The sequence below is a fragment of the Zootoca vivipara genome, chromosome 3 (assembly GCF_963506605.1).
Source record: "Zootoca vivipara chromosome 3, rZooViv1.1, whole genome shotgun sequence".
Taxonomy (NCBI): domain Eukaryota; kingdom Metazoa; phylum Chordata; class Lepidosauria; order Squamata; family Lacertidae; genus Zootoca; species Zootoca vivipara.
The window spans coordinates 74,254,853-74,278,105 of record NC_083278.1 but is presented as its reverse complement, the minus strand read 5'-3'; the positions used below and the strand labels follow the sequence as shown (position 1 = coordinate 74,278,105).

The 23,253-nt window shown below is 41.5% G+C and overlaps 1 protein-coding gene across 1 annotated transcript in view; it reads left to right on the top strand.

Annotated features, from left to right (window-relative positions):
• The first annotated feature begins 9,880 nt into the window (after nt 1–9,880).
• The window catches only part of TARBP1 (TAR (HIV-1) RNA binding protein 1), a 31,818-nt gene continuing 18,445 nt past the window's right edge, over nt 9,881–23,253 (top strand). The window contains exons 1-14 of the mRNA XM_035108422.2: nt 9,881–10,904; nt 12,726–12,823; nt 13,307–13,376; nt 14,074–14,222; nt 14,918–14,970; nt 15,994–16,091; nt 17,123–17,258; nt 17,342–17,438; nt 17,931–18,020; nt 18,215–18,350; nt 19,261–19,360; nt 20,394–20,569; nt 21,913–22,010; nt 22,841–23,002. Coding sequence (XP_034964313.2) covers nt 10,001–10,904; nt 12,726–12,823; nt 13,307–13,376; nt 14,074–14,222; nt 14,918–14,970; nt 15,994–16,091; nt 17,123–17,258; nt 17,342–17,438; nt 17,931–18,020; nt 18,215–18,350; nt 19,261–19,360; nt 20,394–20,569; nt 21,913–22,010; nt 22,841–23,002 — 2,367 coding nt within the window. The 5' untranslated portion in view covers nt 9,881–10,000. The remainder of the gene's footprint in view (nt 10,905–12,725; nt 12,824–13,306; nt 13,377–14,073; nt 14,223–14,917; nt 14,971–15,993; nt 16,092–17,122; nt 17,259–17,341; nt 17,439–17,930; nt 18,021–18,214; nt 18,351–19,260; nt 19,361–20,393; nt 20,570–21,912; nt 22,011–22,840; nt 23,003–23,253) is intronic.

Below are 23,253 nucleotides of genomic sequence, written 5' to 3'. Positions count from 1 at the left end.
GAACCACACATTAAAAGAAAATTAGCTGATTGGATCATTTGATAGTAGTATACAAATGAACTATCTCCGTTGTTAAAAGCTAGCATAGTACATGAACAGAAATATGACGACGCAGGCACTTGTGGCCCACAGCAAACAGGTTTCACAGGCAGAGTGTCTGATGCATCAGATAATAAAAAGGAAGGGGCATTTGCCTTCAGGCATCCAGCGTGAAGAGAGTTTTGTTTGCTTGGGCTGTGGCTTTTTGCAGAGATTTAAAGAAGGGGCCAATGTAACTGTGCCACACTCAGGCAACTTTAGGAGTTGATGCTCAAGCAGAGTTGTAGCTACGGAGGGGCAGGGGGCTAGCCGGGTGCTTTGTCCCAGGTGAAGCCTCCAGAGGGGCGCCACTGAGTCTCCCAACTGGTGTGTTTCTACACAAATGTGTTGTGGGTGGGTGTGCCAAACTGGGTCTTCGACCTGGGTGAAATAAAGCCTAGTTTCGCCCCTGCCTCAAGTATCCACCATATTTTAATAGAATTTCTATTTTTTCACCTTTTTCAAGGGTTGCATAAAGGCCATTCCAGGCTTTGGGTCTGGAAGAAACTCAAAATCTAATGCCATCTACATCATATATTTATAGCACATCACTTTCCCCAAAGAATCCTGAGTTAAGAGGGAATTCCCATCCCTCTTAAACTCCACTATCCAAGCTTCTCTGGGGTGAAAGTATGTTGAAAGTAAATAGTCAAGGCATAGCCTTGACCACACCCCGATCAATGCGCTACTTGACCATGCCTGTATTGTTTATCTTTTTTCTTGTTTCACTTGCTGACCTTATATTTTGAAGCAATTGTTTAATTTCCCTGGTGGTTTGCCAGTTGCCCTTAGTACCTGTGTCACACAGTACAGCAGCTCTCATTCTTCAGGAGCATGATTAATTCAGTTAAGCCCATTCAGCCAAGAGGCAGAACTTTGTAAACACTTGAGGGTGGTAACATCACAGAAAATATATTTAGGCATCTGTTTTCTCCATCAAGCATCTATTGGAGTGAATGCTTGGAATTTCCCTGGGCTGACCTGGTGAATATAGGGCTGCAGCACCTTTTATCAGTGGGAAAGAGGGGATTTCAGCTGGTCCAGCTTTCCACCACCCCTGTCTAGAAACCTCTTTTACATGTCTTAAAGGTTTTAAGCTCTTTACCCCAAAGCTCCTATACTGTAGCTTTAAATACATTTGCTCTTTGGAAGCAACGAAAAGTATTTGATATGAATAATAACTTGGCTTGCTTAGTTTTCTTCAACTCCAGACACAAGACCTTTTAAGATTTAGAAGACCATTTCCCCAATGAACTGCCTAAAATAGAAGTTTGAAGTCCTTTCCAAACAATAAAGACCAGAATAACAAACACACAGTTGCTCATAATTTGTCACACAGGAACTATCTTCTATGGGAAGTATGCAATCCTATACCTACTTACCTGGGAATGAGGTCTATTCAATTGACCTTTCTTCTGAGAGTAGACATGCAGGATTGCACTGTTAAAGACAGAACATTTCTCCCGGCAATGATTTGTGACCATGAATGGCATTTATTGGATAGTGCCTGCGTCAACACTTTTTTCAGTGACACAGACCCCCTCCCCCCTTGCTTTGCATGTCCTACCCCCTTTCACTTGGGAACCAAAACTTATGCGCACCTTTAATAGTTATGTCGAGCAGCATGTCAGACTGAAGTTATTTCACATCTATTAAAAGGTAGGAGTCTTGCCCCCCTTTTCACCTAGCCTCCATAAAAGGAGGTGGGCAGCTGCATATCCACCCTACAATCATTATGTTTACTGAATATCATGTTTGTTTAAAAACTTAACTAAAAATCTAATCAAACGTATTTCATTTTTACAAATATTTTGGATGGCTCCTCTTGACTTGGGTGTCTTTATGAACTGCCCCATATCTCAAAACAGTTCAGTTCTTGCTACAATGCTTTTTGATTTCTTCCACCCTATCCAAAAGTCCCTTTAAAATGAAATTAGATCAGTACTGTACTGAACTTCTTTACAACCAGTGGAAACCTCTTTGATTATGGTTTTTCTGCCACCTGCTGGATTGCAGGTATAATTGCAACAGCAGTCCAAATTGCTAGAGTGCTCCAACTTTTCTTCAAAGTCTATATGTATACTAATTCATCTCCTCACTTAAGTGTATTTGGCTCCTTCCCACTTATTGGGTCATAAGTGGGAGTAGCTGGGGAATAAAATAATTGCCCTTCCTTCTTGCGTAAATTGCACAGGAAAGCTGCTGAGGCCAAAGTCTGCCCTAAAGACTTGTTTCCCAATCTCAGCTACGCAAGGCTTGCTTGGGTTACCCAATACATGGATGGGGAAGATAGCTTCACCCACCGTACATCTGCAAAGCAACACATTCCTAGATAATGTGATACAGGGTTTGCATTCCAGAGCCTGATGTAGGCTTTCAAAGCAGATTCTGGTCCCTGACATTGGTGCATTGCTGCCAAAATTCAGCATGATGCTGGTTAATTTGTATTTTATTTTAATCTTTATTTTGATCTTCCATTGCATCCAAATGATCAGGAGGCTGTATCCTTCTATGCCCAAAAACACCAAGCACAAACTGACAGTGACAGCAAGTCTTAAGGCAAACTTTGCGGAAATCCCATCAAATCCACAGTGAGTCCTTAAACTGGATCTGAAACAAATGTCTGACGGGGCACTTGCCAAGGCTAGCTAAACAAATAAATGGAGAAGCCTTGAGTCATACCAGTTCCTGTGGAATTTGTAGGCTGAGCGCTCCCTGCTCCAACATTGGAATATGCATCATCCAGCATGTCTTTACATGTAACATGACTATCCACCTCCTGACCTTTCCCCCAAATCATTGTACAGTACTTGGGAGAGGTACCAAGCTGCTGGGACTTGCAGGAGCAACCCCATTGTAAAGGATATAAAGTGGCTGAGGAGGCTTTGCTCCTTGATCATGTGGGAAAGCTCCGAGTTGCATTTAATTTACATTTCATTTTCAAATATGCTGTATAAAGGTGCCTGCTATGTGCAAAGATACAGACATCTTCTCCCTTTATTTGATTTATTTATGGATAAAATGAAAGTGTTTGTTAATAGAAACAACTCAAATACAGAATGAGTTTAGTTTTTATAATAATAATAATAATAATAAATAATAATAATAATAATAATAATAATAATATTGTCTAAACTCTTGGTTGGTTTAGCCTAGGCCAAAATTAAAGCAGCGACAATGCCATCCTGATGCCTTTTAAATTCTATTGGAGTCAATGGGTCTTACACCCAGGTAAATGGGTTTGGGAGTACAGCCTAAAGTTCCTTATTTAAACTATGGGAAAACCCCATGCTAGCTAACAAAGGCTTTGCCAAGCTCTCCCGTCTAGCTCCTCTGGGCCTGCTCCTACCATAGAGCCTTCAACCTGCTCTTGCTGTGTCCTCTACTCTGCACTGAGCTATTTTGTTACAAGATTGCTCCATACCATATTCAGTTGCTCCCCCTCTTTGGTTAATTTTCACAGCACAATCTCAGTATTTGTGGTGCATTCAAGTGTAAGAAGCATGTAGAACATGTGTTGTAAAGCACTCAGTTGTTAACAGTTTTCATCAGTAGACTACATTATGCCCACAGGCGTTCCTCAAATTCAATCCTTAACATTTCAGATTTGTTTCTGTTGTCAACTCCTGGACTCCCAACATCCCTGAGTGGTAAGAAATTTCTGGGGCAGACATACTACCTGAGTTTGGTTTCTTTTCTTATTAAATTTTTATTCCATTTTCTTTTTCTATTACATACATCACATATCCATGACATTCTTTTTACACTCCCTCTCCCCTCCCCTCCCCTCCCCTCCCGGGCTTCCCCCAACTTCCACTTCTGATTTATTTCCCCCTTATTTCATACTGCTGTTTCTATAAAAAATACACTATATTATTTCTTCATCTTCTATATATATTTGCTAATAAAGGGGTGTGAGTGTTTATTTAAATCCTGCCATCAAGTCAATAGTCTTCCTTTGTTTCTGCAAATATACTATAAATGGTTCCCATTCTATTTCAAAGTCACTGTTGTCTTTTTCCCAAAGTCTGTCCGTCAATTTTGCCAGTTCTGCATAGTTTATCAGTTTTTCTTGCCATTGTTCTTTAATTGGCATTTCTTCAGTCTTCCAATTTTGTGCTATCAAAATTCTCACCGCTGTAGTAGAATACGTCCTCTTTTCTCTTTGCAGAATAACGTCCTCTTTTCTTTCAGTATATCTTGGCCTAAAATACCTAGCAAGAAAGCTTCTGGTTGTTTAACAAATAATATTTTCAACATTTTCTTCAATTCGTTATACCGTATATCATTTCCCAGTACAGTTTTACCTTTTTGCAATCCCACCGCATGTGATAAAACGTACCTTCTGCCTCACATCTCCAACATTCTTTTCATTTTTATACATTTTTGCCAATTTGACCAGTGATATATACATCTATACATCATTTTCATGTAATTCTCTCTCAACAATATACAATCCGTAAATTTCAGATTTACTTTCCACAGTTTTATCCAATCTTCAAATTGTATATTGTGGCCTATATCTTGTGCCCATTTAATCATTACCGATTTTACTTCTTCATCTTTGGTTTCCCACTCCAAAAGGATATTATATGCCTTTTTAAATAATTTCGAGTTTTCTTCTATCACTTCCTTTTGGAATTTGGAATTTGGAAACTAAATATGAAAAACCTTTCTTATTATCTTCTTTGAATATATCCTTTAGCTGTCTATGGTGCAACCAACTTTGGAGATGTTCTTTTATTTCTTCATATTCTTTCAATTTTAGTTTCCCTTCTTGTTCAACCAGTAATTCTCTGTCTGTTGGCCTCTGTCTGCACCTACAAGGCCAACAGACCACTTTCTCCCCAGTCCTCTTTCAAACTGCAGAATTGCTGCTGCTTCCTAACTCCTCAAGGTCATTCTCTTTTTCTTTCACACATACCTGCCCTTTCCCCTCAGAGAACAGGACAATCCCTCAAGCAAAAATCTGATGGCTTTCTCTCAGTATCAGGAAACCCTCTCCTCACCCATTGTTGAGCCATCAGCCAACCATCCAAGGCTATTAACATTCTTCCTTTCATCCAATAAACAAAGATACCATGAACACATGGCCCAAAAAATCCAATGCTTAGGGGATGCAAAGCAGGGCCAAGGGGCACACACAGCTGTGCCTCCCCAACCATGCCATGTTCTGTGTCTCACAGCTGCCTCACTCTGCCCAACAGTAGCTGCAAGTGCTTTACCTCTGTAGGACCGGCTACACTTGCCAAAATGCAATTTTCTGCACATTTACAAAAGATGCTGGAGCCCATATTTCTTGGCACTTGGTCATCCCAGCAGGAGAATGTAATGGCAGGTGCTGTTTGGCCAAACCTCTAACAGTGGCAAAACTCCTCCATGAAGAGAGCTATTTATCCAGGCTATCTGCTGCTCTGTCAACAGCAAGTTTTTCTGTGGCACTTTGCTACCCCAATGCACTTAACAGACTACAATTAATACTCCCATTTTAGTAATAGCTTAGTAAATGGGGTAGCATGCTCTTAAATATTTAAGTATAAAATGTGGGTCAAGAAAAAGTAGAACTTGTACATGGAATTTAAAAATAGACAGTACAGTAAATGCATTTACTAGTGGGGTGAGCATCATAGCTGCCAAGTTATCCCTTTTCTCGCGAGGAAGCCTATTCAGCATAATGGAATTTCCCTTTAAAAAAGGGAGAACTTGGCAGCTATGGTGAGCATTCCTTTAAAAAACACTGCTACTCTTGGATCCTGGAATTTTTCTGATCCTGGTGCCTTTGAGGGTGGGGCACAACACGCCCTGGAACCAAATGTGATCACCACTCTCAGGCCTCTCTGTCTGATTCTTGGTACTCTCCTCACACCACGCCTCCTCTCCAACACTCCCCATTTTTGCTTTAGTTCACGGCTGCTACCGTAGCAATGCTCAGTCTGAAAAAGGTTCCCCACCCCTATTCTGAGTTAAAATGCAAGAAGGAAGAGAGCAGGCTCAAAGAAAGACTTTTTATAGCATCCATCAAGGGCCCACCTCTGATGCTCAATTAAGGAGACTCTAAGTGATATTGGAGTGAGTCAGGAGTTTTCAAAGCAATTGGCAAGGATCAGCTGGGCCCAGGCTGTTGTGTATATGAGCCAACTGGGAGGATTAGCCACTTATTAAAGGGAAAGTGCTGCATTAGGATCTGTTTTCTAATGCTTTTGCATTTGTTAGCAGCTGTGGGGTGGTGGTGGTTCCTTTTCTTTTGGAGGCCATCATCCCCAACTAAACAAATGAGACACTTGTATGTTTACCCTGGGGGGAAAAAACTTTCAAAGGGATTGGAGGAAGTGCAAGGAACTCTTTGAAGATTGCTGTTTGAAGCACAAGCCAAACTAATGTGATATTGACACAAAAATCCTTACTCATTCATCCATTTGTTTTGATTCCTGCCATTAGAAGGTCTTCAGGGTGGCTTTCAGAGAAATAACAACATATAATTTACTCTAGGGCTGTTTCTCAACCCACTGGCATATAGCATTGCTTTGTGGGTAGCATATCCCCATCCCTTGTTTTTGTTTTTGTTCTGTGGTCACTTTAATGGCAATAACTTCTCTCTCTCTCATCTCATCTCATTACATTTTTGTTTGCTGCTACTGCTGCCTTAGCTGTCCAAGCTCTCCTCCTCCTCCTCCCTCTCTTGCTCTAGGAAGGAAGGAGGTAGAGAGTCTCACCTGGTCTAGCACTAGGTGTGCCCTGCATTAAATTACAGAGATCAGGGCTGCCACCCCATGCTCCTGCCCCCAGATGGCCCTGGTGGTTAGGCCCTAGTTGTACTGTCTTTTGCTTTATTGAGTCAAGATGTGAAGTAGCTTGTTTATTTGATACCTTTCTAAAAATATGCAATTAAAAATAAATGATGGGAGTTGCTTGTGCTTGTGAAATGCAGAAAATGCATTGGGCAGAACATTTCTAAAAAGAAATGGGGCTTTAGAGAGAGAAAAGACTTGATGGTTTGTATAGAAAAGCTACAGTCCGCAGGTCGTTCATAAGCAGATTTCTGAAAAGTATATGTTTTTATCTTTGTAACTTCCATAAAACAAGGCATTTCAGTATTATCTATTTTCCACACAGTACAAAGAAGCATGTGGTATAATATCAAGGCTTGTGCTGGCTCAGTTCAATGAGCCAATGAGAACATGTGGGATCTAAAAGACCTTTGAAAGAGTAAGTTCCTAAGGGTAGAATTCCACATCACACACTCCCAGTTGTTCCATCCTTGCAAGCATTGCAGCTCCCCACCCCCCACTCTCCTGCCCCCTTTGCACTGTTCTGGGGGCTCTCCTGACCCACCCCATAGACAATTCTATGAAGCATAGAGAAGAGGGGGTAAAGCCCTCTTGCACAAGTGGAAGTCCTTGCATGCAGATTCTGCTGACATGGCTAGTTAGGTAAATCTTGCTCCAAATGTTTAATAAAACACCCCTCAAAAACTAAATCAATGTTGAATATCCTTTGTCTAAATTTTGTCTCCATTTTGCTCCACATTCATGGCACAAAATTCTTGGTTCTGGACCAGTTTTATGAGGCTCTTTAAAAAGGTTAATACAGATCAAAATTTTATTTTATTTTAAGGATTATAAATTTCTGAAAGGCTATTAAACTTTTATTTCCATTCACCTGTTCTTCTACGGGGTGGGGGCAAAATAGTAGGAAGCCTTGACGATAGCACCATCTGCTGTTCTGAGAGAAACACGGCAAGCTGTTTCTAATGCAGTCACTGCTTATAACGAATTCCAAAGAACAGACTTCAAAGATAAAAAGAATAGCAGAGAACAAAATGGGACAGATGCCATGCTCTTGAATGTCTCATTGAGAGGCTACTGATTGCTATGGGAGTCACATGCACATTCAAAAGCTTGTTATGGTAAAATGCCTCCTCCATGTTGAAGGATAAGAGCAGTTAATCTCACAAGGTCATATAAACAAATCCTATGTGTATGCCTTTTCACGAGAAAATATACTTGTGTTGGCCTCTAAATGCATAGCTGCCAAGTTATCCCTTTTTTAAAGGGATTTTCCCTTATGCTGAATAGGCTTCCTCGCGAGAAAAGGGAAAACTTGGCAGCTATGTAAATGCCATTTGGTATCATGTTCCTTTTGTGCTGTATTAATTCAATTTTAATCACTCCACTTCATATAAATAAGGTTATCTCTGGGGCAATTTATTCTAGTCACTATGTCAGTTTGCCATATCAGCATTTATAGTAATGTTGTGAGACACAGAGAAAGTGAAATCATATCTTTTACTGTAAATTACTATCTGTTACAAAAATCTGAGTGCACACCTTCTTTATGCACAGGGGTTCAGACACAAAACAAAAATAAAACACACATTCTGTATCAAGGCCAACGTACCCAGTTGCTTGTGTCTTTCAATGAAGCAGGTGAAAACAATTACCTTCCTCCAGCATGAATAATCCAGCAAAAGCCTTTCACTAGTTGCACATACAGACACATGTTTGGGTGCAAATGAACTAGTATGACCCAGTTCATGAGTTGCTCTGCTCCTCTAAGGGTGGGAAGAACCTCACAAGGATGCTGCAGAGGTTCTTCCCACTGATATCCCCTTACACCCACTTGTGTGAGCATTTTGATTTAGTCAGAACACCGAGTGCAACCCTACCCTCAAAATTACAGCACAGAATCGGAGAATTGTAGTGTTGGAAGGGACCATGAGGATCATCTAATCCAACTCCTGCCATGCAGGAATCTTTCTTTTTTTTGCCCAATGTGGGGCTTGAACTCAGGACCCTGAGATTAAGAACCTCATGCTCTGTGTTTCAGACACGAATGGACAACAGTCATGCGTCTGTTTATGATAGGATTTTGCTTAGTTATGCAGTGCAAGTTTTAGAAAAGGGCCTAGAACACTACTGGGTCCTGCTGTCACTTCAAGGTCAATTTTGTAGAGCACAAATTCTGACATAAACGTTCTGCTTGAGCAGAGCAGAGGGCTTTCTAGTTCAGCAGCCTGCTTCCCCAGGTGGTCCATATGATAGGGACGGCTGTGGGCAGGATTCCTGCATTGTAAGGGGTTGGACTAGATGACCTTTGAGATCCCTTCCAACTCTACAATTCTATGCTTTCAGAAAGCACACAAACACAAAGAGGGCAAAAGCCATCTCCTCCTGCTGCTGTCGTTCCCCAGCAACTGGTCTTGTTTCAGCATGAATTATAGGATCAATTTAGAGAATGGCTCTGGCAGGTGCAGCCTACTGATCAATTCAAAGCTGTCACTGGCTGGCAACCATGGGACTTACACCCACAACTTTGGAAAACGTTTTTCTATAAGACTCTGTAGTCTGGGGAAGAGTGGGATACAGAGGGGAAGTATTGTTATGTGTTATATCTTCGTGTTATTTTTAAGTATCAATGAAAACAACTTTTTTTAAAACTGTCACTGGCTGCAGTGCACAAACCCTATACTTTGGTGCAGCTCTTTTGCATGTGCAAGGATACTCCAAACAAGTTATTTGAAGACTGGCCTGCGAAACCCACATAACACATAAGCAGCCTTCCCAGGCAAGCTGCCCTTTAGTTTACACTCCGCAGCCTTAACGTTCAAATCTTTGATCCAGCCCTGGTCATAAGCGGTTCCAAGGACATTAGAAACCCATTCATTACCCAGCACAATGACGGGGTGGCGAGAAGACAAATGCGGGCAGGGGGAAGTTGTGTGGTTTCACCTGCTGAATCTCTGCCTGCCAGGGGTACCGAAAAGGCAACCCGTGCGAAAGGCGCAGCATCGATTGCTAGGCAGGCCTATCATCAAGCTAGTCCTCGCTTTCCCCGCAGCCACCTTAAACGCAAGGGCTGCTGGGAGAAGAAAGCCCGAGGAAAGGCGCCGGACAGGCCTGCTAGGCTCCGCGCGCTCCCCGCCATGGACGCGGTCTTAGCCGACGCGCTGCTCTCGCAATGCCCGGACTGGGGCGCGCTGCTGCGGGCCGTGTGCGGCGGTGGCGCCGAAGGCGGGCCGCTCTCCGTCGAGCAAGCGGAGACGCTGCGCTTCCTTCTCGAGCGGGTGGCGGCGGCGGCGGACGGGCGGAGCGACGAGCGGGACGCGGCGGCTCGGCGCGTAGCCTGGGAGGCGGCGCTGGGCCGCTGCCTGCCGGTGCTGCTCGGCGGCGCCTCCTCGCCGGGGGAGTCCCCGGAGGAGCGGCTGCGCCTGGCCAGAGCCGCGTGCGGGGCGCTGCGCTGCTGCGCCTCGTTTTGCGGAGCCCCTTTGGCGGAGCGGCTGGCGCGGGAGTCGCTGGAGGCCCTGGAAGGCAGCGCGGGGAGCGGGCGGTTGCAGGTGGAAGCGACCGCCGAGGTCCTGGCCGCCGTGGCCCCTTGGCTGGAGGAGCCGGTGCTGCTCGAGCGAGCCGTGGCGGCGGCCCTGAAGCTGCTGAGGGGAGATGGAGAGGACGAGGAGGAGGAGAAAGGCTTGCTGGCGGCCGGGAGGCTGCTGCCGGCGCTGGGGCGGAATAGCGCCGCATTGGGGCTCGTGTGGGAAGGGCTGATGGTGCTGCCACCGCCGCCCAAGGGTGCCCCGCAGCGGGTGAGCCGGACCCTGTTGGTCTTGAGCGCCCTCTCGGACGCGCTGTTCCCCGCGAGCGCGCATGTGGAGGCGGCTGCTCAGCTACTCGACGCCAGGCAGTGCAGCAGTTTCTGGGAAGTGGTGCAAAAGGGGCTGACGGAGAGCGATGCCCTGTGCAGGAAAAGAGCCCGTTATTTGCTGAAGCGAGCAGTGGATGTCTCTGATAAACTACGCCTGGAGTGCAGGTGCAACCGGCACAGTGGAAATGGTACAGCCCTGGTGATGTAGCATCCTTGCTTAACTTGTTTCCACAAATGCCATGACACACACAACAATCTCTTTTCTCTCAGCCACTTCAGCATGTGTGCCTTGGTCGGCTCTGTGACCTGTGGCAGGCTGGACATGTGTATTATTCACCACGTATAATATCCGACCTACGGCTTAGCTCCACAGAGCTTTCTAAATATGGGTTAGTGCTGACTTTGAATTTTGCATATGGTAGAGGATAGCCGTGACCAGCAAGCCATAGGGTGCAAGTGAAAGACAGGCCTTTTCTCCATGAAAAGCAGTGCCCCACACTCTGAAATGAATGACATTACCCGTTATCTTGTCTGCATCCGTACATGATTACAATAAGTGCATAACATTTGTGTGCTTTAGCTGGGATGTAATAAAAGAACAGGTCTCTTTCAAGCGTTTGTCAAAGAGAACACATGTACACACGTCTTGCCACAATGCTGTATCTTGTAAAAATGTCCCTTGTATGCCACTGGTAAGGCACAAGACATGCCATCTTCACTTGTGCTTTAGTTTTTAAGTAGCCCCAGGTTTGTGTCATACTTAAAAGGTGCAGCCCCCAAAGCTCTTGAATGGCACATTGGTGAGATGCTCTGAGTAGTGTTAAATTTAAGAGACTGGTAGAAAGTGTGCAAGTCTCTTTGGTTCTGCTTTAGCGAAAACAGGAGTTTGTCTATCATAGCAAATGTGGATACCAAAACCACAGCGGTGTGCCTCTAAAGGTGTCTATAAACTTATTTAGATGAGCAAACAAAATGAGAGGACCTTCACTGGAATTATAGTGTTCTAGGATGCTAGCTGCCTTTTTCTGAATTGTATCATCAGTCCATCTAGCTCAGTATTGTCTACAGTGACTGGCAGCAGTTTTCAGCCAAGGGTCTCCCCCAGCCCTACGGTACCTGGAAATACAAGGGAATGAACACTCAGATCTTCTGCATGCAAAGCAGATGTGCTATCACTGAGCTACAACTCTATCCCCAAACACGATTTCTTGTCAATGGTCTATTCTTGCAGATACTACTTAAGGAGACAACAACCTTTTAAAAAGGTTTTGACTGTGAAGGAGGATTGGCAAAACAGTAACCAAAGTGAAGGCCATTGCTTAATTGTTCATGCAATACCTCATTAAGCATAAATTTACCTTTTCACTGAGAATGGAAGAGAAATGCTAATGAAAGCATAACCCAAGGTTAGAAATAAACATTAAGGATAGAAGAGAGACACCTAAAAATCTGGTGGCACAATTCTCACAGTCTTTCCTGGTAACGTAATGTTGTTCTACACCTCAGATATACTTATGGGGAGGAGCCTTTTTCAAACCAAAACCCATGGGATGTGGTGTACTTGTCATATACATGAGTGGCCAGTTTGATGGCAGGTGGTGGAGCTGCTGGATGTTAAGATGTGAGTTGCAATAGTATCACATCTGCATTGCACTCCCTATTATATTATGCTTGACAAAATGATAGTGAGCCAAGATAGGAGGAGGCTTCCGTGGAAATAGGTTGCATTCCCCTCTGCATGGGGAGGAAATGGTCATGCTCTTGACCTACATTAATACTTTTTGCTGTCCATATAAAGTTTTGTCCAGTAATACTGAATGATTGCAGCCTGTGCTTTCAGTGCATACTGTTGTCACGGAGAGAGATATTTTTATTGACACTTATAGGCTTGGTAAAAAGGTATATAGCCTTTTCATGATAGCGACATTAAACTGGATGTAGTATCACATGTTCCCTTTGATTAGAGGGAAGAGAAGAAATTCCTCTAATTTGCTTGTATTGTATTGCAGAACCACATCTGTTCTGGTGGTGTGCAGAAAAAAATGATCAACTTACTCAGTTTTGGGAAAATTACATCTTAATAATGGAGACTTTGGAAGGAAATCAGGTAAGTATGTAACATTTTTACAAAGTGCTGCTGTGAGTTGCTGTTAATCATTGTTGCTATGAATATGCAAAATAACAGAGGGTTGTTCTATACAGTGAACAAATGCTAAATGCTGAAGCCAGGAAATGTAGAGACTGTTTCTTAAACAAAAATCCACCATGCATTTTGAATGTAGCATTTTCCCTCTTTGCATGTTTATGGGGGAACTGGAGTTTAAAAAGGGAAACGACCGCTCATTCTTAAGTTATACTCCTCCAAGTTCCACTGAAGTAGACCGCAGCATCAGAATTATGTATAGATTTGCTGTTCACAAGGGGCTGAACATTGGTTACACAGAGACACTGTGTTATAATTTCTATTATTGTAAAGTCACTATGTTATGTAATTTCATGCCAGAGGTCAATATCTAGCTCTTAACTATAGTTATGATACTTTTCAGTTACAGAATAAATTAATGTAATAATGTCTGTTTTTCAATTTTAGATACATGTTATAAAGCCAGTATTGCCAAAGTTAAATAGTTTATATGAACATGCAGTATCAGAGCAAAACGGTAAGGCTTTTTTTTTAGAAAAGTGCCAATAACTTTGTCAGAATCAAAGGATTGGTTTTATGTTGCAAAAATTCCTGTCACTTGGTCGCTCAACAGCTTAAATAACGCTTTTTCAGGTCATAGGTTGTAACACTGATAATACAATATCAGTTAAGAAATTCAGTACAGTACAGAACAATGGGACATCAGAATTGCACCCCACATTGAACATTCAACATAATGCATGTGGCCTGAAAGTAGTCTTTCTGTAATTCCTTCCCATAAAAACCATGGTGGAGGGGAAAAACCATGGTGGAGGGAGGGTTGCAAGCTAATATTACATTGTTCATGGGACGAGAGGTGTGTGTGATGCCCTGCCACATTTACATAATATAGAAAAAATAGCAGTTAATTGCATGAATTATCCCTCAGTTGCACAGGGCATATCAGGACAAAAGTCAATATGAAAGGTAAGAGCCATGGGAATAACAGGGACCTTCCCAGCCAGATTCAGGTGGATGTGCTATACAATGAAATGACAGTCTCTCAAAACTCTTTTTTAATGTGATTAGATGTAAATATATTGTGAAAACCTATAAAGGTACATATGAATAATATGTGTCCCTCCCTCCCTAGTTCCCACATCTAGATAAAATATATGTCCAGATTACTGTCATTGTGTACTCCTGTAAAAATTCGATATTTTTTTTTGCAACAGATAGTTGGGTGTTTCACCCATCATGGCATATGTGCATTTACAAAAGAATGTTTGAGAGTGAAAACAAAACATTGACAAAGGAAGGTGTAATTCACTTTCTTGACATCTGGCAAACGAAACATATCCCTATGTCACCAGGATTTTCAGAGGTAAAGTTTTCTTCCCTTTATTCTCCTAAGATTTCCTGTATTGTACCTTCTGAAGTTTGCTCCTTTGTCTATATTATTCTGAGGGTGTGTGTTAAAAGCTTGGTGCTCTTGAAGGGAACAAAAGGAAAACATAATTCTCTTCGTAAGCACACCAGCTTGTCCACCAGTGTCTAGGGCACACACTGCCTTGTTTGCTCTGATTGTAAGGAGATTGTAAGAGAGCAACAATTGTGCCCATTACCCTGGTAAGGTCCATCTCATTTTTGAGATGCGGGAAAAGTGGTATTGAGTAGGATCCTTCTAGCCATAGCATTTTTGGTGAATAATTGTAATGGTAACAGATCTGCACTTTTTATTTTATTTTTAGGGGAATAGCCTCACTACATAATACAGTTTAGGAAATACTTTTGTTTCTCTTTCTCCCTGCTGTCATGTATATAAATCTTTTGGAGTATTTTTATCTTTAGCATGTTTATAAGGCTGATTCATAATTTCTTTACCCATTTTGTAGCTTGAATGTGTTGTAAAGCCAGATCCACAGTTTCTCTGTAGCAGAAATAAATTTTACAGTTCCATACAGACTTTTCTACTAATATAGGTCTGATTAAACATCCATACATGTTTTGCAGGACAAATACCATTTTCGTCTGTGTTACAGCTTTTAATACAAGCATGCTTTCTTTTTCTTTTTCTAGTTTATTATTGGCCCTTTAATGGATGCTCTTTCGGAAAGTTCTCTCTATAGCAGGTAATAAATTATTCATTGACAACTTGTTGAATTTCTATAGATACTAAAAGATAAACAGATTTTTAATGCCACTTGTGTAGGGCTGAATATTTGCAGTTATTTATGGATTTTCCTCCATTGAGGACAGGGATTGAAAAAAAAATCCCACCAGGTTTCATTGCCATAGAATTATGTAAATTTACAGTACTGCAGGCAGTTCTAATTGTCCTATCCCACAAAAGATGAGAGAGAACTGGAGCAAGTACAGAAAACATTTCTCTCAGATTTCTAGATTTTTAGTATTAAATGATGATGATTATAATTATATATAAAAAAACTTCCTAGGTGTGTTAGGAGGATGTTCTTTTGTTGGGATGGAAGCTTTTCTAAGTAGACCAGTTCTAAGTACTGGAGTGGAAGTGGGAATCTTGGGCAGAACACTGCCACATCCAGAGGCTCGATGTGACCAGGGCTTCAGCATTTTTCTGCCTTTTTATTTCTGTATTACTTATCCTTACCCTTAAATTGTCCCACCCACTGAAACCAATGGGAGGGGAAAGTAATTACACCAGCTTCAGACTAGTGTAGTTATGGGGTCTAATCTGCAGGGGGTAAAGGGGACTCTGGCACATTCCCAACCTATTCCATTTTGGCCCTTGCTATGGCAGTAGCAGCTGGTGCTGCTCATACACTTACACAGCTTTCTGTGGATGTACTGAGAGGTTTCTGGGATGGATGTACCTTCCTTTGACAGGGGTTAGAATGGTTCTGTTAATCAGCGGTTTACTAGCTCAGAATATTTTTGCTCATTGAGAGAGGCTAGCTTGGTTCCGATATATTGGTCTGATATTAAAGGTGGCCTGCCTTTTTAACAAAATGAAAACTTCTGTCAATTAGCCTTTAAATTATTTTATACTGCAGTGTATCAAATATCTGTATAGAGGTTCTAGTAGTATGTAAACTGTATTTGTTCCATTGATAAAGTTGACAGTTTTGTCTTTGAATTTCTTCCACCATATTTCTCTTGTTTTTTTAATTTAACAGGTTACCAGGTCAGATTATCGGAACCTGTCCTCCTTTAGGAACGAAGTTGCAAATGTTCTTGGCTACCTTTTTCACAAGCCTCCCTGAGAAAGAAAAAAGTATGTTTATTTAAAATATTTTGAATTGGAATTGCATAGAAGTCATTCATGCTAAGTGGCCAAAGTAGGGAGGTGGTTGGAAAGAGAGGAAGTGGCTGTGTGTGCCCGGTATATAAAGCCATCTCACTTCTACCCCACTTATGCCATGAGTCTAGCACAGTTGTATGCAAAAAGTGCCCAGCCTTCGTTCTCATAGCTTTGTTTACATGCATTCCCCCTTGAGTATGGGTGGAAAGACTAGAGAAGCTGGCAACTACTGTGCAAGGGCACAAAGCTACCCCTGTTCTTGGATTGCTACATTCCTTCTATTCTTCCTAACCTAGATAGGTCCTGAAGGGACCTTTACTTTTTCTCATTTATTATATTGTCATCCCGTAGTCCAAAATATAGGGTGCCTTGTGTCTCTTCCCAGGCCTCATCTTAAGCTCCTAACAAGCCCATGAGAAACATTAGGCTGAGAGAGACTGATTGGCTCAAGGTCACCCAGTGAGCTTTATAGCTGAGCTAGGATCCTTGATCCTTGTCATACTCTAAGCACTGCCCTACATTGACTTTCCTTTAGTTATGCTTTCCATGGTGGTTGGGGTCAGAATCTGAGGGATATGGTGAAAGTGTGTACACTTAGGAATCATTCACAGTGAATAGTAGGTTTGTGGTGTTATTTTGTGTGAGGGTTGCATTCCTGGCCCCTGTGCATGTTGGGGGAGCCTGTCCTGCCCAGTTTCACTATGTCCCCATTCCGCCCTTCTTCTGGGTCCAAAAGGACCTGCATGTTGGCGGTCATGCAGCAATTGGACGTGTGCAAAATGGTTACAGCCTATACTACCATGTTTTTCTCTGCTGTCACGTCCATCTGATCGCTCAGTCAAACAAGCTGTTGAGGCTGGAATTAATGAAGAGATCATTTGTATTTAGGGAATGTAATCCATTTTTCCCCCTTGGAAAAGTGGATTTCTACTGCTGGGCTTACTTTTGGGGTTAGCATTGTTTTATGTTTAACAAAAATCTTGCTTTTCTTTTGTTTTTTAAAGGTAGTTTTTTGTTAAAGTTTATACAGAAGATGAGCAATAGGCACTGGTGTGCTGTTCCAATTTTGTTTCTGTCCATGGCACTGGCAAATATTCCAGCATATAGAGTACTAGATACCAAAGGACTCCTAGCTCTGAGGTAACATTCTGAGTGTTGTTTGTGTGACTAGTCTTCAGTTCATTGTTTTAACTTTTCAAAGCATGTATCTTATCCATTTGCAGAGATGTCCTGCAGTGCACCATGATCACCCATCAGATTCTCCTACGGGGAGCTGCTCAGTGCTATCTTCTTAAAGCAGCTATACTCTTGACAGATGTCGTAAGTGTTCCTATTCTGAAATATAGTTGCACTGGGAAAGGCATCAAATATAGCTGAGTACTTTTATAAAGCTTTAGTGGGTAAGGTTTGCTACTTCTTTGGATTAAAAGATACAGAATTTTAGAATCATTTGATTACCATTCTTAAATCTCAGGTGAAATGTTTTCCTCCTTTGCTTCATTTTTCTAGATGCCATGTTTTCAGAAAACAAAAGCTTGGGCATTCTTAAACACAACATTGTGGCATTAAAATGCATGACTGCCCTAAGTATTGTGTTAGACTTGCGATGACATCTTCGCATATTGCACCTTGCACTTTGTTCTATTGGAACTGCTCTGAGTAGAAGACTTGCGTTGTGGTACTTGGCTATTAAACTTGAAGGAGTTTGGAGTAGGGAGAGATTGTAACATTGCAAAATGATTAACACATCTCTGAACCTAAATATTGTTTTCCTTGGTTTCAAATGAATGTTACTTAAATTTCTTTCCTTAGGAGAAAGTGTCCCTTTCAGATATTGCAAACTTCATTGTATCTCTGAAACCAGAAGAATCGTTAGGCAGAGGGACTCTTTTGTGGACAATGGTGAGAGAAGTGAAAGCAAACTATTGTGAAATTGGTTAGTCATTATGGCATTTTAGATGTGTATTATTATGATTACGATTAAGCCTTTTGTGTTTCTGTGCTGTAAACTGCCCTGTAATCTTTGAATGTAGGGCAGTATAGAAATTTAATAAATAAAACAAAAATAAATAAAAAAATTATTTTGTTTTTCTTAGCTTTGTAATTGGTTGCGTGTAAATGACAAGCACTTTCGAAAGCCTTTAAACTACAATGTGCTTCAAGACAAAACTGCATTAAGTGTTTATGCACAATCCCTTGTGGAGGATTATCTGAAAACACCTATAGCCAATGGTAAGTAGTTTTATAAATATTATAAATAATACTGTTTATGTAAGCAATGAGCACATTTGTTAAGTAGTGAAAGCAAACTATTCCTAAGGATTGGGAATTATTTAGCTCTGCATAAAGTGTTTGGAATACTTGCTGGTTTATATATGATGTTGTTTTGAAGATGGTGCTTTGTGAGGAGGGGTCGAAGATCAGAGGTAGATTGCAATGTAATATATTTCTGCACACCTTACCAGAATCCCCAATTATGGTGAAATCCTTTGTTTGTGGGTTTCATGCCTCTTGGCAAACCACTTTTGAATCCAAGAGGAGTTTGAAAAGCACTGGTGTGACATGCTGTTCAAAGCAAAAATGTCAAAAATCCCACTGTGTGTGCACAAGTCCTTCAGCATATATAAAGTAGCTCTTTGCTTCCTAGTCATTTTGTATTAATTTCCTGGGGTTTATCCCTCATTAAAGTCACTAGGCATATTGTTCACTAATTTAACTGGTAATAGGATTTCCAAAGTCCTGGTAAATTATTAAAATGACTGAAGTTCTCAAGCTCAATTCTTATCTCAGTTGCTTCTATGTTCTATTAACTAAAGAGTCTACTTCAAAGCATATCGTACAACAGCATTCATAAAAACAATCAGCTTCATTGCTTATTTCATTTTATTTCTGTGCGTGACACTTCTGTCACAGACATTTAGCTACAGAATGCATTATCTCAATATGTGTTCTCTAGCAAAGCCCCTTACCATCGTTGATCCTTCTCCCTTTCCCTCCAGAACCACTTTGCTGGCACAGGAAAAGCCAGTGGTGTTGACTCGGAGCCCCAGACTGTGGGTGCCCAGCGTGCTACAACGTCATGACATATTCGTTCAGGCAGAGCTCTGCAACATTGTAAAAACTAGTATTATTTTTTTTACAGCTGCAGAAGACTGCCTTATGCCTGACTGGTTTGAAGCTAAACTTGTTGCTACGATGATTCTGCTGGCTGCAGATGTGGAAGAGATGAAACATGTATACAGGTAGATACCCTGTTTTCTTTATATTTGCTTTGGATGTGGACCACAAGTCACTGGAGCAGGCTTTGTCCTATTAGCTTTAGTATATTACATCCAAGGAAAGGTTAGAGCTAAGTGGCATAATGTAAAGGTTGTATATAAGAAATAGCACCAAAAATCATTGGGTTCTTAAAACACTTTCTTAACAATGACATTTTGAGTTGGCTGTAAATGAGCTGTTCGTCATATTTGGTGTAAGGCAGCTCACAGATTGGCTTAAGCACAGAGATGTTTGCTTGAATATTTTGTGGATTACCGTGCCTACATCTTGCATAGAAATTTATTGTTTCTTTTCAATGTGTGTTGACAAAGTGATTCGTACAGATATTAACAATCTTTTGTGACACAACCAGTGTATTCAGAGGTATTTCAGGATCTTTGCGTTCAGAATTCCTATGAGCAACTGTGGATTGGTGGAGTGTTGACTTATTGTCTATTCATTGATTACTACCTAGAGGCTGGCACCATAAGAAAAAAATGACTTGATTGGGAATTTGTTTTTGTTTTTTTAAAGAGAATTGAAAGTTGTTTGGGAGACCACATTGCATGTGTTTCTTCTGTTCCACTGTTGTCGCTGGCCAAACAGGCTTTACAGATTTTCTGAATAATATAAGAGAGAATGAGAGAGAGAGACGGAGAGGGAGCCAAAAGTAGGTTATGTGTCCCCAGTACACGCAGCTTTCTGTCCTTCAAACTGCCTTCAGCTATCAAAAAAACCCTCCTGTCATCTGTTACTAACCAATGTTGTGTTTTCCCAGAGTATAAACAAATGTATAAACAAATTTTGTTTATTAAGTTTGGTTTATCCACTCTATAAAAATAAACACTGCCAGCACTGGGTGTTCCAATGTGACCATTCCTGCTTGATAGCATACAATGTAGGCTGAGGTATGTTCTGCTTTTTGCTCAGTGGGAAAGTGAATGCAGTTTATCCACCCAGAAGTCAGCAATACAGACAGTGGAATATGTTTCTCTTTTTAATGTTTGTTTCATGTAGTGTCAATGGCAGCACAGAACGGATTGAGCTGAAGGCTCTCCTAAACCCTCTACTAGATGTCTTGTTGAAACTTGGCACTAATCCCTACATCTCATCACTGAAAACCGATAAAAGCCTACAGCTGCTATTGAAGCTACTGCAGACTTGTTCAATCAAATGTTCCAGTCCACAAGTTGGTTAGTGGTATATTCAGTATGTTGCTCTTATGAATCTTGCCCTTTTAACTGGTGTAACCAAATTAGGCTAATAGACTCATTAAAAAAAAGTGTAGTAAGTCGCTTTAAAACAGGAATTCATATTAAAAGCAAATGGCCGTATTAAAAATGTCCAGAATGCATCTAATAAGGAATTACTATATTCTTAACAAACATCTAAATTCAGAGATAATTTGGATGCCACAGAAAAAATAGGCATAATCAGCCACTGTGTAGTCTACAGTTAGTGTTGATAAACCTGGTAATCTTTGTTCTGTTTTGCCTTACAAGTAGGGGTTCTATTTTTCTTCAGAATGATGCATACAGACTGAAAAGTACTTCTAAAATATAATTGTTGTTTTAAACATCTTTGTGGGTTTGATCAAGAGGTTTGGTAAAGGTGAAGGGGGCTGGTGGAAGTGTTTTGCTGCCCCATCCTCCCATCAGCAGGCCCCCAACATCCCCACCCCACCCCAAAGTCCTTACTGAAGGTCCTGGGACCCTGCTGAATGGGCTGCCCTGTGGCACAGGAGGGTGGGGAGAATGGGAGAAGTTACCTCTACTTTTCAGGGATCTCTCCCTACACCCAGCACCCCATCCTCTGCCCCACATTCCACCTCATTCAACAGGGACTCCTGTCCATAGGGAGAGGCTTTTCAGGGCAGCGGAGGGAGGGAGAGGGTGGGAAAATTTGATTCTACCAGCCTCTTTCAGCATGCTTTATCTCTGGATTAATTCTTTTAAATTGTCATTCAAAATGGCCCCAATGGCCTTTAGAATGCCAGACATTTGGAAACTGGGGTGATCAATATGCATTCTACTTTCTTTTTTTTAAGTAAAAGCATGCAATTGAGGACTGTGGACTGTGATTTGGTGTGTGTGTCTCTGAATGCTATAGCCTATTATATGCTTTACCATGGTAATTTCAATGTGTACTACATCACATGTGTATAATACTGTAAGCCTGCAACATTTAACTTGTGCCCTTTCAGCTTTTACACACATGGCAAAAACCCTAAACCCTAAATAAAAAGGGGCAGGAAGCAGGCAGGGTTCCTGGACTTTGGCAATCCTACTTGCCCTTGAACCCAGTGAGTTTTGGCTAGACACAATTTTGGTTTTAGGGGCAATCCCCAGAATGCAACCCCTGCATAAGTTGCAGGCTTACTGTTCAGCTTTGGGAATAATGGTACTACCATAGCTGCCAAGTTTTCCCTTTTCTCGCGAGGAAGCCTATTCAGCATAAGGGAAAATCCCTTAAAAAAAGGGATAACTTGGCAGCTATGGGTACTACCAGTGTTTTAATTAAATGTATCTTCATACAGATGGGATAATAGCATTTCTACAGAATTCATTTATGACTGCCACAGAAAGTATTTTGGATTTTCTCCTCAGAAGACTTACAGCAAATGAATTAAATACCGTAAGTACTTAGTGTAAATATTGGTTTGGAATTATTATTTTAATTCAGAAGGTTAGCAATATTGTGAAAGTGTATTCATTTGGAATGTTCAGAAAAATATTTAAAAGAGAAATGCTTTGTCAACAAACATTGTGAAAAGCATTTACCAAAACAGATGTTGTAAAAGTTCTCTCTAGCCATGTAAAAATATTTGAAACCAAATGCAAAAGTGCAGATCCAGTCACACAGTTAAAATGAGTATGTTGCTTGACAAGTTATTGTGATGGAGGAGCTGGTGTAGTATTCACATTGGTTTTTAACCAAGCTTTAGTGTGTGGTGTGCAACCCAGGCCACTGAGGCTGTTAGATTAATGTGAAGCAGTTGCCTGTCATAACTCGAGCAAAATGGGGAGATGGGTGGGGACATGCAGACCTTTTATTCTGTGACCTGCTCTTGCATGCTGCCTGCCTACACATTGGTGCATTCATGCCAAGCAGGGGGACAGAAGGACATTAGGACTCTGTTAATGCTTTGAAGAGCTCTCTGCAGAACAAGAAAGATTAGATCTGGATCTAATTAACCATCAACATAGTTTTGCATGCCCAAATGTATCTTATATCAGCAGCCTCCTGTGTCACATGACAGTCTACTTTTGAAAGAGAGATTTGTTTGTTTATTTTCAAGGCAGTCCATGATGTGGCCTGGAGGCAACATGCCAGTCAAAAATTATACTGAGCATTCCTAAAGCAGCTACTTTGTAACTTGGCATTACTATTAAAGTAACTAATTGTGCAGACTGTATCTCCTAGGTATTGTTTTAATGGACACCTGTAATAACGTATCCCTTCAGATTTCAGATCTGCAGCGCTGTCATTTATATCTAGAAGTGTTGTCAGAGCTGATGAACATTTGCTCAGTCAGTGGCTGGAAAAAAGGACCATCGATCTGCAGCTTCATCTCCTCTCTGATAAATACCTGTCTCTGCAGTGTTCAAGAGGGAAATAGTGAAAAGGTAATTTTGTCTTAAGTTGAGTCATAATGCTTAGGCAGAGTGCACATATTTTCACAAAATACTCCTTTGTACTACTTTTGAAGGGACACGGGTGGCGCTGTGGCCTAAACCACAGAGCCTAGGGCTTGCTGATCAGAAGGTCAGCGGTTCAAATCCCCACGATGGAGTGAGCTCCCGTTGTTCGGTCCCTGCTCCTGCCCACCTAGCAGTTCGAAAGCACGTCAAATGCAAGTACAGTGGTACCTCAGTTT